The 14,650-nt window shown below is 34.6% G+C and overlaps 1 protein-coding gene and 1 pseudogene across 1 annotated transcript in view; one reads left to right on the top strand and one right to left on the bottom strand.

Annotated features, from left to right (window-relative positions):
• Window positions 1-14,138, bottom strand: part of LOC120618054 (probable ribonuclease ZC3H12C) — a 60,917-nt gene extending 46,779 nt beyond the window's left edge. Inside the window, exon 1 of the mRNA XM_039881916.1 lies at window positions 14,044-14,138. Within this exon, the coding sequence (XP_039737850.1) occupies window positions 14,044-14,138 (95 nt within the window). The remainder of the gene's footprint in view (window positions 1-14,043) is intronic.
• Window positions 11,762-11,880, top strand: LOC120618060 (uncharacterized; annotated as a pseudogene).
• Window positions 14,139-14,650: the final 512 nt, after the last annotated feature.

Here is a 14,650-nt window from a genome sequence, read left to right on the forward strand (position 1 = left end):
TCTCTCTCTCTTTCTCCAGATAGAATGCAATAGAAATGGGAATTTACTTATCTGAAGATGAAAATGTAGGCAAGTTTATCTTAATTAGGTAAAAGATATGGCATCACTATAGAGAGATATCACAGAAACCAAGACGAACAGTAAATATGTAGGTGAGGCTTTATTCAGAAGTCTCTAAATGGGCACAACAATGAGACAAGGTAATGACAGAAGTCCTAGCTTTCCAGATATCGGCTGCACATTATAATCAGCCAGAAGCAGATTATCTAATTAAGTTGTGATTTCCATCGTGGACTCTGTTTTCTTCTGCCTTCTCTGTTACCACTTCTCTACTGTTTCCTCCTTATCTCTTCTATTCATTATCTTTGTAACTTTTCTCCTTTTGTCTACACTTACAAAGAATTCCTCTTTGACCCATTATCTTTTGGCTTTGCACACATGTCCTCAATTTTCTCACCCATTCATGTGGCACTAACTATTACCTATATTCTGATGTTTGCTGAATTGATCTTCACAGTACATAGTACCTAGCACTGAGTAAGTGCACAATAAAGGTACGTTTTATTTATGCAAAATAAATAAATGGCATTTTGCGGGGAGGGGAAATCTCTTACTGTGTGTCAACCATTACTGTAGATGTGGAAAAGTTTCCCGCTTCAATAGAGCTTATATTTTATATACCAAGTATACAATTAAACAAATACATGAAATGCACAAACAAATGAACAAAATAATTTCGTATAATAGCAAGTGCTCTGAAGAAATAAATTAGAGTGGACTACAAGCGTATTTGGGACTGGCTTGTGGGTGGTGATCAAGGAAGGCATTTTTTAAATTGCATGTGAGCTTACGTGATACAAAGTTGTCAACCATGGAAAGCACATTCCAGGTTGAGGAAATAGCAAGTGGAGGAGCTTTGAGGAGGTATAAGCAGAGATTTAAGGAAATGAATGAAGAGCAGAATAATGGAGCTTGGTTAGAGGGAAGGAGCTTGGTGGGGAGAGGAGGCTGGCCCTTTTACGTGGCTTCTGTGCTCTCCAGTTTGCCGGAAACCTTGTGTCTTCTCTTCATCTTACCACTGGCCATCCACTCTTACTTTATCAGTCTTGTTCTTGCAATTATTTGAGTTTGTGACCCTTCCTTGTTCTTGGTAAGCTGTACTAGCAGTTATAAAAAGGTTCCATGCTTTTGTTTACTTCCAAGCATCCACATAGGCTGCTCTCTCTGCCTGTAACACCTTTCCCTTAATACTTTGTGAATGAAGATTGAACTTACAATGGACTTCATTCTAGCAAGCCTTCATTGATCTCATCTATCTAAGTTAGATGTCCTTCCTCTATGTTCCTAGAGTCTTCCGTGATAACCAAGGCACAGAAAAGTTGACTCGCTTCCCCCAAATCATGTGACAGAGCCAGGATTTGAACCCAAGCAATTCAGCCCACACTCTTAACCACTGTCCTTGGTCTCTATACATAAGGCTATTTGTTGAAGTACATGGGTTAATACGTGCAAAGTGCTTAACACAAGCCCTGACATTTGGAAAATATCCGTAAATGTTAGCTCTAATTATAGACATGATCTTTGCCTCTGAGAAGCTTATGGTCAAGGAAGGGAGTTAAAAGTTCAATAAATATATGAATAAGATGGAGGAAACAATTTGGAAACCAAGAAAGATCTTTAGTATAGTTTTAACTATTTCTCTCATATGCATCCCTCTCTGTAAAGTAACTGCTATTTAATAACAGTGAGGACGATACCACTTGAAAGAGAACATGTTAAAAGGAGGAACAGATCTTATGGGGAAAACTGTAAATTCTGTTTTAAACATGTTAAACTTGTCTTCTGGAGGTGCTTATCCAACATACAATTAGAGATGGCCAATAGGCTGGACAAAATTCACCCTGCTATTTAGGTGTCATCCTTGATTCTTCTCTTCCCTCACTTCCACATCTAATCCAGCAACAAGGTCTTAATGGCTCTACTTTCAAAAATGCCTGTAATCTGCCTTCTTTTCTCTTCTACTATAACCCTGATCCAAACCACCAACATCTCCCTGTGCCTCGTCTTCTTCATCTGTAAATAGAGATACTAATAGTATTTACCTTATGGGGTTATTGTGAGCCTTAAATAAGATAATGTATATAGAGCACTCAGAATGCTACCTAGCATGGATAAGAAAGAGGGACCCAAAAGCAGAGAGAGTATGGGCCATGGAAAGTTTCTAGAAGAAAAGTAGTTATCAAAGGTTAAGAAGACTGAGAAGTTCCAAACATGGAAGTTCTGTTAGGACATATTTAAATAAGAGTGATGAAATGGGAAGTTGAATAAGGTTGTTCCACACAATCAATTAATCAGAATAGCATATATGATGATTATCTACGAAAAGGTTGAGTCATTTAGTCTCTAGGCTAGAAGGAACAAGACTTGGCTACAATCTAGTTGACTCAGGTCACCTCAATTGAGTCAAAACTTTTTGCTTCATGACCAGAAGAAAGTGGCACATTTCCCAAGCACTAAAAGAACTGTCAACACAGAATGTTATGTCCAATGAAACTACCCATGAATGAAGGAGATATAAAGACATTCTCAGATGAAGGAAAACTGTTAAAAATGTGTCACTTGCACACATACGCTTGAAGACTGGCTAAGGGAAGTTCTTTAAACAGAAAATAAAAGCTAAAAGAATGAAATTTGGAGCTTTGGGAAGGAAGGAAGGACAAAAAGAAGTAGAAATAAGAGTCCATAATGATAGACAATATTTCTCTTGAGTTTTATCAGTCATCTTTGATTCTTGAAACAGAAAGGCGAACACCATTTGATACTCAAGAAAATGATATTTTAAAGTAGGAAAAACAAAAGTCCCTAAATGGAAGTGAGATTTTCATAGGTAAGTGGTGAAATGTTGATAACAGTAGAATGCGATATGCTACTTATGTATATTATAACACTCAGAGCAACTACAGACAGTATACATTTGGAGAGTAAATCTCTCCTAAACACCATAAGTAAGTCAAAATGGAACTCTGGAGAACTGTTTAAACTACAGAAAGGCAAAAAAAAAAAAAAAAAAAAAAAAAAAAAAAAAAAAAAAAAAAAAAAAAAAAAAAAAAAAAAAAGAGAGAGAGAGAGAGGGAGAGAGAGAAAGAGCATTGAAACCAGAGGAAAGAAACAGAAAACAAATAATAAATGGCATAATTAAGTTCGAACATATCAAGAATTACCTTAAATATAAATGATATACATACAGCAATCTGAAAACCAAGATTGAGAGTGGATTAAAAAGAAACCTACCTAATGATATTCTATGTACAGGAAACTCATTTCAAATACAATGACATAGGTTGGTTGAAAGGAAAAGGATAAAGATATACCATGCAAACATTAATCAAAAGAAAGTAAGAGTGGCTATATTAAAAACGAATATGGTGAACTTTAGAGCAAAGAAAATTACCAGATGCAGAAAGGGACATTATATAACAATAAAAGGCTCAATCCACCAGAAGACTTAAAAATTTTAAGTGTGTATACATGAACAACAAAGCTTCATAATATGTAAAGTGAAAAAATGAGATAACCAAAAGGAGAAATAAGCAAAATCATCATTATAATTGAAAACTTCAACACTTCTTTTCCCAGCAATTGATAGAACTAGACTTAAAACCAGCAAAGACATAGAATATATTATCATGACCTAAAGGGATATGATTGGCTTTTATGGAATGCTCCATCCTATAATAGAAATAAATATATTCTCTTCAATTCCCAATGGAACATAAACCAAGATATACCATATCCTGTGCCATGAAACAAACAGCAGCATTATAAAAGAATTGAAATCATACAGAGTATGTTTTCTGACCACAATGCCATCAAACTAGAAATCAATAACAGATAGATAATGAAAATTTTCAAACCCTTGGAACCAAACAATACTACAAAATAATCCCTTGGAAAAAGAAGAAGTTTGAAAAGAAATGTCTTTAAATCCTAGAACTAACAAAAAAAAAAAAAATCAAAATATGTTGGATAATGCTAATGCAGTGCTGAGAAGAAAAACTATAACAATGCTAACATTTAAAAAGAAGATCTCAAAAAATAAAAAATAAAAAGAAGATCTCAATGGAACATTAGCCATTATAAAAAAGAAATCCTACTATTTGCAATGACATAGATGGACCTAGAATTTATTATGCTGAGTGAAATAAGTCGGAAAGGGAAAGATAAATACCATATGATTTCACTTATATACGAAATCTAAGGAATAAAAAGAACAAACTAATCAAAAATAGACTCACAAATATAGAGGACAATTTGGTGACAGCCAGAGGAAAATGGAGGTTGGGGTGCTGGGAGAATGGGTGAAGAGTTAAAGAAGTACAAATTAGTGGTTGATAGATGATCATAGGGATGGAGAGAATGACATAGAGAATGCAGTTAGCATTAATGGCTAGGTGAAGAGCCAGAAGAGAAAAAGAACAATTAGGAGGATCGTTTTATAAGCTACATAAATGTTTAACCAATGTACTGTATACTTGAAAATAATAAAATAAAATAAAATATAAAAAATAAAAAGATCTGAAATCAATACATTAACTTCCTACCTCAAGAAACTAGAAAAAGAAGAACTAAATAAAACCAAAAGCAAGCAGAAGAAAGGAAAGAGTAGAGTAGAAATCTATAAACTTGAATATAGGCAAAGAGTTGAGAAAATCAAGAATACAAAAGGTTGGTTCATTGACAAAAATAATAAAATTGATAAACCTCTATCAAGACTGAAGTAAAAAAAAAAAAGCCCACAAAGAACAATATCAGGAATAAAACAGGATATCATTATAGATCCTGAAGCCACTGAGAGGATAATAAGAGAACACTACAAATAATTTTTACATGTGTACTTTGACAACTTAAAAGAGTGGGACAATTCCTCAAAAACCACAAATTACCAAACCTCAACCAAGATGAAATAGATAATCAGAACAGTCCTGTAATCATTACATAAATTGAAATCACAATTTAACAGCTCCCAAAGAAAAATCTCTAGGCCCTAATGGTTTTGCTGGAGAATTCTAACAAACATTTAAAGAAACATTAACACCAATTTTTCACAATGTCTTCCAGAAAATAGAAAAGATAGAAACACTTTCAATGCGTTTTAGGAGGCCAATATTTCCCTGAGAAGAAAAGCAAACAAAGACAGTAAAAACAAAAACCAACCAAACAAACAAAAAACAAATTACAGAAAAAATGTCTAATGAACTTAGATGCCAAAATTCTCAACAGAGGTGTGTTTTAAACACAGACCTTCCAACTCTATTTTTCTTTCACATATATTTTCTTAATTTGATTCTTTTGGCAGGTTGGACTGTTATGTCATTTTGTTACCAGCGGGCGAAAGACCCCTTTTATAGGACCCCAGATGGGTTTCTTTTTCTACTAGGTGTGTTGAGAAGCTAATCGCAATCCAAAAGTGAGCCTTAACATTACCAGCTTTTATTCTATGGACAGAAAATGGAGAAGAGAGAGTGCAGCTCTCAGATTAACTTCTCTCTTAGCGGTGGAGAGGTGGCTAACAGGATAGTTGAAATGTAGGGAAGGTTTAGGTAAATATGGAGGAGGAACCTTAATGGGTTTTTCATGGGAAAGGGATGTTGGCTCGTTCATGGGATCAGGGTTCCACGCTCTATTTCTTTATGATCTCGGCTGGCCGTTGTCATGGTAATGCAGCAGCAGTGAATGGTTAGTTGGTTGCATCAGTTGGGCAGTGTGGCAGTGGGGAATGGTTGGTTGGTCGTGGCAGCGCACCAGCAATGTTAACTGTTATTTCCTATGGAGATTGTATTAGAAAAAATTTTTCAGTCTTTCGGAGGTCACTTTGGTTTCACCCGATTGCAACTAGTCTTGCCAATTTCTTAAGTGCTGATCACAGGCCTCCCTGTGCTCAGACACAGAGTTAGAGTAGGGGAGAGGTTCAGCCAGGCTTCTTAGACATTTGGGAAGGCTCTATAGCCTGTCATGGGTAACAGTTTTATGGAGAGGATTCTTAGAGGTTAAGAAGTAGAACCAGGGTCCAGAATGTAGGTCGAATATCTACGAGTCATGTGCCCATTCGTCTATATTACAGTGATTCTCATGTTTATTATTTTATTTCAGAGTAGATGTTTCACAGAAAGATGAAAGATAGCAAAAAGAAAAACACATCTTAAATTCAGAACTTTTATTCCTTTACAATGATCTGTGTTGTCAAGACATTTGTTTTAATTAAATGTTCAGATTGATTCTAGATGGGAGGATTATGAGTAAATAGAAAATCATACTCTTCAAGGACCACACTGACAACAGTGAGAAGCTTTGGCTCTCCCAGAGGTGGAAAACTTTTTGTGAAAATAAGACATATAAGCGAGGTTAAGAATAACTTTCTTGTTCCCTTGCAGAACCAATGTCTTTGAGGCATTTATCCACAAATAAATGCCATAGGCATGTACAGAAGACAAGAAATTGTACAGACTAGCCACAGCAGGATTAATAGTTAATTAATAATTAACAGGATTAATTTGAATAAGCTAAACTGTAAATTTGATTGAACTTTTGTTCTAGCCCTGAAACTTCAGTATTTAAAAGCTTTCCTCAAAGCTGTTTTAATGCTAGGCTAATTTTAAATGTTTGAATTTCAGTTAAATTCAACTAATATGCTTGAATTCTTTCTTCATAAAGGGATTGGAGAAAACAAATTATGAAAAATTGCAATTCATTTAACTTAAATCTTTCATCCCATTCCTTTGTTTTGATAGGCTTTCTTTTCCTTTAATCTAAACTAAGAATAACCAGATTCAGAGTGATTTAGAAGTTCCAAATATAATACTGTATCTCCTGGTTGACATGAAGTTAAATGTCTAGTGAGAGACTAGATCTAGGTTTTTATGTAAACAGTATTTTCGGAGTTGTTGAAAATAGAACAAAACGTCTTTTCTTCGGTTACCTGTTTACAACTTCATTTTCCTAGATAGGATATGTTACCACCTTAAACTCTCTGATATAGTCAGTGTTAATTTATTGATGTAACACACAGCCATTGAGAGTTTACTATGCAGAAAGGCCATGAGTAGGGCACTCGAAGAAAAGAGGAGAAATGGTGGCAAACCACAGTGGGCAGGTGGGCTTATTCCTCAGATCTCTGAAAGATTCAAATGGACAGCCACGCAAACATTTACTACAAAAACATCTTGGACAAAAAGCAAATAAGGTCCACTTTTATGTATTTGTTCATTCTGGATATTTCATATAAAAGGAATTATAATAAATGTGGTCTTTTAAGACTGACTGCTTTAAATTAGCATAATGTTTTCAACATTCATCCATGTTGTACTTATCATACTTCATTATTGCCAAGTAATATTCCATTTTGTGCATATAATGTAGTTTGTTCATTCATTCATCAGTGTCGTAATGGACGTCGGAATTGTTTCTGCTCTTTGACTATTATGAATAATGCTGCTGTGAACCTTCATGTTTTTGTGTGGCTGTGTTTTCGTTTCTCTCGCATGTACCTAAAAGGAATTGCAGGGTCATTTGAAACTACATTTACCCATTTGCAGAGCATTGAAGCTACTTTATAAGTGGTAGCACCATGTCATAGATACACTAGCAATGTGAGTACAATTTCCCTGATAGTTGATGATGTTGAACATATTTTCACATGCTCTTTGGTTATTTGTACATCTTCTTTGGAGAACTATCTCTTCAGATCCTTTGCCCATTTGAAAACTAGCTTACTTGTATTTATTGAGCTGTAACAATCCTTTATATATTCTAGATACAAATCCTTTGTGATTGGCAGAAATATTCTCTCATTTTGCAGGGTTTCTTTTCACTTCTTAATAATGTCCTTTGAACACAGAAGTATTTAATCTCGACAGTCATATCCAATTTACATTTTTTTCTTTTGTTGCTTGTGATTTCGGAATCTCATCTAAGAAACCATTGCCTCATAAAAGATTAGAAATATTTCTGCCTATGTTTTCTGCTATAATTTCTATAGTTTAAGCTCTTATTTTTAGTTGTTTGATTCATTTTGAGTTGTTTTGTATATGGTGGGAGATAGGAGTCTAGCTTCATTTTTTTGCATGTGGATATCCGGTTGTCCCAGTATCATTTCTTGCCAAGTGATTAACTTTTTACCATCAAACAAATGTTTACCATGTGGCTCAAAGTGGTAAATGTCAATATTACCTAAAAAAAAATGTAGTCTGCAGTTTACAAGGTTGACTCTTAACATTCTGTTCCATATCAAATGCTCACATTTTCTTAATGACAACATTTCAGGAAAGCCCCTTAAAAGTTTGTTTGTCTGTTTGTTTGTTTGTTTTATGTGTGTGTTTTGGGACAGTGGTGTACATATGGAGAATGAGTGGACTTTAAAATTCACAAAAACCCTTCACTTATTGGTTATACAGTTTGTGTCGGGCATATGCTAGGCCTGGCACAAGCTATGTACCCAATAAGCCCTCATTTTATTGACTACTCTTAAAACTTTCTACTTACAAGATAATGAATCCTGTGAATTATAAACGAATGATGTATAAAATGTTTATTTTCTTGGATATCCAGGGTGAGTCTTTGGTGGACATAAACATGAGACTCTCAGAAAATAAAGGTACTTAAGAAACTATGTGGTTCAAATCTCATTTTCTAATAAGGAAATGAAGGCCTAGAGAATGGACTGGATTGCCTTGGGTTGCATGTCTCATTAGCAGTAGGATAAGTCTCAGTATAAACGATAAGATCTCAAATAAATTCTGCCTGTGGTTTGATTACAGGCTCTTGAAAATGAGTCTACTAGGTAAGGTGGATACATTCCATTTGACTCATCTATCTGACAATTTTATAACTAAGAAAATGCAGTCTAATTACTATATATACAAATGGTCCTCTACATTAGGTCTCTATGAAAAACTATTTTCAAAGTACCTTTATAGAAGAAAATTTGTCCCCCTTCTTTGATTATCCATTCTCATGTTTAACAGCTATCACTCTCAGAGAGATTTCTTTATATCAGAAGTTTTCATATTTGGGTTCCATGAATCCCTAGGGAATCTATGGTATGTGGGTTTCTGAACCTCTTGAAATTATGTGCATAATTTCATTAACAGCTTTTGTGAATTTTTCAAAGAACCAGTAACCAAGATCAACCTGGATTCTCAGTCTACAAGTTAGGCAAGTTTCTTTTTGCCTTATCTTACTTGGAAGACCCTTGCTATCTTCCATATTATAACTCCATTCATTTGGAGAGTCATATTATTTCCAAATGAAGAACTTCAGATAAGTTTAACTTTTCTCATAGCCTCTTTCTTTTCTCCACATACTAAATCATTTTTATGATATTCTTTGGAACCCTTTCCAAATTCTTTATAAACCTGAAAGCCAAAGAGATTGTAATTATAAATCATTTATTAATGAAGATCTAGTTTAAGAACTTGGATCTGCTGACAGTGGTGTCAGAGGGTTAGGGGCAGCAGAAGCAAAGCTATTGAGATATGTCCAAGAATGCTCCCCACCCCTGAAGGTAAGCTAGGCAGAACCTCAAAGTCAAAAGTGAAAGAGTGTAATGGGTCCATGTAAACTTAAAGGATTGGGCACATTTCAGAGTTCAAAGCATAGTACATAGATTTTGGAAAAAAGGCATGTGGTTTCTACATGAGGCCAAAAGATTAATGGCTGGAACAACAACACTTAAGGCCATGGTACTTCTGTCATTAATAATTTGGAAAGAATCCTTGGGGGTCACGGTGAATTTGGAGGATAAGAACTGTGCCAAAGAATTCGAGCATCCCCTTATCACTGGACGGTTCTATCTCTATTCTTATGCTAGGGTGTAGGTTTTATTTTACTAGCAAAGAAGCAGTTCCTTTACGAATTGTGTAATGAAATACTGATACTGAGCCAGTGAGTTTGATGTGGTTCCAACATCTAGATCCCTAGCATGGCTGACATAGGCCCTCAGACAGTAATGAGACCTTTTGCCATGGTAGGATGAGAGGGTAGAACAGGAAGAATGGCTTCCATGATACAACCTGAACTTCATTCAAGGCTGTTCATTACTGTATTTTTAATTTTACTCATTTATATCCAGTGGCAGGCCCTCTGACTCTATCTATAGGCATTAAACATATAAGATTGAGTTTAGAGAGTAGCTACCTGAATAATTCAAGTTGAATAAAATCTCATTTGCCACAAATTTGAAGTCCTCTGAAACAGAGTACCTGAAATATCCAGTCAATTCTCTATTTATGTACCACTTAGAAAAGAAAAAAAAAAGTTTTTAAAAAAGAATTACAGCAAAAATTCTATAAAAGAAGGGATTCCCAAAAGTATAAATATTTAAATTTACAGATCTATTAAATGCGTAAGAGTCTAGTCTCCATCCTTTGCTTTAACTTTTTTGTCCCTTTACTTGATCTCTTCAAATCCTGTCTTTCCTTGAAGCCCAGTTTGGGGCCTACCCTGAGATAATAGAACCAACTTTGATGCATTTGGGAGTATAAATGAGATCATATAGTTCTCTCTTTAGCACAGGGCATAATATGCAACATTTATGTTAGCTGCAAAGGGTGATAATAGTTGTGATATTGCTTTTCTCAAATACTCTGGTCATCCTTTAACCTGCTTATTCTCTGACCATAGGAAATGCTTACTGCCTATGCCACTTTTTAAACTTAGTATCCTAGTTTGGTTGTTATTATTTTATCTTCCTAAAGAGATTGCAGATTCCTTCATAGACAGAGATAGGCAAAAAGTTACTGAATTGAATTGAAAATTGGCAATTACTTTCTTTCCAAGCCATGTGGTCTTTATTTTGATTTTTTTTTCCTGTACAGAAAATAAAAACACTAGCTGAAAGGAGGAGTGCTCCATCTCTTACCCAGGATAGATAGAGCCCTACAAAAACAGCCAAGTACGAAGTAAGTGAAAAGTTTTATACTATGCATTTTGTATGTGCTACATGTGCTTATATGTGGAGTTGTTTGTTTGATTGTTTGTTTGTTTTATCAGCACCGGAACTCTCAGTTTAATAATAGGAAATATGACTTCTGTCCTGGGGTTATTTAATAAGGCCTATTCTTTTTGCAAATCATAAAGCCTTTTAGAGCTTTATGATCTAAGTATGATCGATTGTTTTAAAATTGGTTCAGAAGTGGCTCTCACATCATATAGTACACAAAAAGATAAATTCCACATACCATTAAAATTTATTTGTAGAAAGAATTAGAAATCAGAATACTAAAATATGAGTTGTTTTAACTCATACATGTTTGATTACACACAATCCTTTGCCTATTTTTTTTATCACGAGGTGATTCCTGCACTTGGGTATAAGGCAAGTTCTTACTCATTTTAGATTTGAAGAAAGATAATCAGATTAAGATTATAAAAAAGTGGAATATTGATTTCTTTTAGGCATTATTGGTTAAATTAATTAGTGAATTAATTAGTGAAATTTGTAATGGATAAACAAGGTAAATATCTATTGAAATGGCCATTTCACCTGTTGAGGCTGAATACTATTTCAATGGAAGTTTTAAGAAAATCTTTCATAATGTATAGATATTAAATGGATTTACGATCATTAATTTATTGATTAATTTTCAAGTGGTATTTCAGTTCAGAGGGGTTTATATTCAAAGGAATCTTGTGATGATTTTCCCCTAATCTGTGAATCCATTTCTATCAAGAGAAATCCTTATCACCTTTATTTAAAGCGAGCATAGTCTATGGCCATGCCAACCTGAACAAGCCTGATCTGGTCTGATCTCAGAAGTTAAGCAGGATCGGGCCTGGTTAGTACTTGAATGGGAGACCACCTAGGAAGACTAGGTGCTGTAGGCATAAAAAATAAAAAATAAGGGATTGTAAACTGACAAGATCCTTGCGATCTGTCAGGTTAACCAAGGGTTGCCTCATAAATAAATAAATAAATAAATAAATAAATAAATAAATAAAGTATATATCTAATATTTCTGTTGGTGATTTAACATAAAATCTATATGAAGTCATCTCATTTTTTAATGCTAAAAATATATCATATAACTAAATTACAGTTAGTGAAACTTTCAAAATACTTAGGTCATTCTTAGTACTCAGCAAATTCTCAGACTCCGCCGCCCCCTAACCCTACCCCAAAAGACACACGCTTTAGTCATTGGGTTGATCAGGAAAAGTAAATTACTTTTAACAGAAGCCTAATCACATTTTAATTAGGAAGATATTCCTCCAAATATATAATACATTTCAGTGCCATAAATAAATGACTTTTGAATTATTTACATTATTGTATCTTTGCATTAGTGTGAAAAAAGGAGAATATTATAACTTCACAGTTTGACCTTGATTACCTAGAAAACTCAGGAGGATGTATTTTTTAGAAGTAGAAGGAGGAGGCAGGGGATTTGAAAGAATCCTTTCATTTAACAGCTGCATTGCTCCTCAACTTTTATTGAATTTAATGAACAAGAGCTACGTTTAAAAGAGAGAGAAAGTTAACTGGTGAATTAACTGTGTGTATGTGTTAAACGCAGTTTTACCTCCAGTGTTCCTTGATCGACCCATAGACTACATAAGGAGCGGCAGTTTAGACATTTCACGTTAGTTTTTGGTATGTGCACACTGTCAGATTAGCTGCAGGTGATTTCTCTAATATTTATATTTTCTGATAAAGCAGGTGACATCTTTCATGCTAAAGTTAGTGGTTTTCCAACATGGCTGCACTCAACTGCTTTAACTCTTAAACACAATGGTGTTCAGTACTGTGTTTAAGTACCTCGCCTCATGTAATAGTCATCTTTGTGATGAGCCTCTGTGTACCTATATTAGTGGGTTTAGTTTTCTTAAAAGTAAACCAAGGTGTTGAACTTATGATCTGTTAAAATCCTTTTACTTCTATTTTTGTGACTACATAATTACGATTGTTGAAATCAAACCAAAAGACTTTCCTGCAAACCAAAAGACTTTCCTACCTTCACTACAAGTACTCTGAATTCTAATCATTCCTAATTACTTGCAGTTTCCTAAACACACTATACGCTCTAGTATTGGCTCAAAAATTACTTCCTTCAAGAACTCCTCTAACCCTTCATAAATACCATTCATGCTCCTCTAGGACCTTGTGCATCTTTTCATCATAATCACAGTAGCACTCATCCCACTGCATTGTCATCACTATTTCTGTCACATTCTCTTTTATGTCCTGCCATTAATAAAGTAACACCTTGTACATACCTGGTGTTCAATTCTTATTTGTTGGATGAGCAAGTGATTCCATTTCCATACTAAAATAGAAACTTAATAAGATTATCCTGCCTTCCTTTAAATAGCCAATAGGATAATTTCCTTTTCCTTGGTATTATTTGTGAATTCCAGTAAGGGAAAAAGGGAGATTCCTTTTAATAAAATGATTCTGAGTTATTGTTAGGAAGTTATTTCATGTAGCAAAATACCACAAGAACTCATGTATGAGGATTTTAACTGATCCTATGTTCAATACTTTGTTTTACTTTTAAGAAAACTAAACCCACTAATATAGGTACACAGAGTCTTACCACGAAAATGAGTATTACATGAGGTGAAGTACTTAAACACAGACGGAACACCATCGTGTTTGAGAGTTAAAGCAGCTGAGCGCTGCCATGTTGGAAAACCACTAACTTTTGCATGAAAGATGTCACCTGCTATACCAGAAAATATAGTATATAGAATAGTATATATCATAAGAATGCCAACATATGTACCCATACATTGGCATTCTTATGATATTTATTCATTATTTACTTAGGGAGAAATTAACTTGTTTTGATATGGTATTCAGCCTACCTTACAGAAGTTACGCAAAAATATATCCATTTGTGTTTAAAATTATGTTCTGTTAGCACTTGTAAGTTGATATTCATCTGTCTGTCTTTATCCTCACCTCCAAAAGAGTTTATTGCATTCCTGCTGTTCGCAAGACTTTGTGCTAGGTACTTGAAATATATTCCCTTTTAAATCTCTGCTTACTGCTGCTGAGAGGAGAGAAAGACAATGCTAGAGATGCGTTGTGATGAGGCAAACAGCACTTGGGCTTTGACTGCGTTCAAGTGCTTGCTCTCCATCCTGCATTTCTCTGATGCATTAGATAAATTACCCAATCACTGAGTTCACTGTTTTCCTCTGTAAAATCTGAATCTAATTCTTGCATCATAGAAAATGAAATAAGAACGTAACTGAAAATGATTAGAAGATTGGATTAGTCATTTGCTGCCTCTTTCCTTTACTTAGAAGTATTTCATTATTTAGATTTAAATCTCCTGACTCATCCAGCAAAGTCAAGTTTGTTAATGCAAAGCACATACTTTACTATCATAGCATTGTATAACTAAAAGTGACTCATTGAGTCTGTCTCAGTATATAGTGGAAACTAAGTCAAAGACTTGCCCTAAGTCACATAGTTGATTATAGCATTAAAGATTGGACTGGAAACCTAGGGCCTTGGTCTTGGTGGAATATTCTTTGCATTCCACAAACGAAAGAACTATAATATAGTGCCTAAGAGCATGGATTCTGGAGCCAAATTTCCAGGTGTGAATTCCAATATTTCTTACCAGCTGTGTGATCTTGGGTATGT

The sequence above is a fragment of the Pteropus medius genome, unplaced genomic scaffold (genome assembly GCF_902729225.1).
Source record: "Pteropus medius unplaced genomic scaffold, Ma_sr-lr_union100, whole genome shotgun sequence".
Taxonomy (NCBI): domain Eukaryota; kingdom Metazoa; phylum Chordata; class Mammalia; order Chiroptera; family Pteropodidae; genus Pteropus; species Pteropus medius.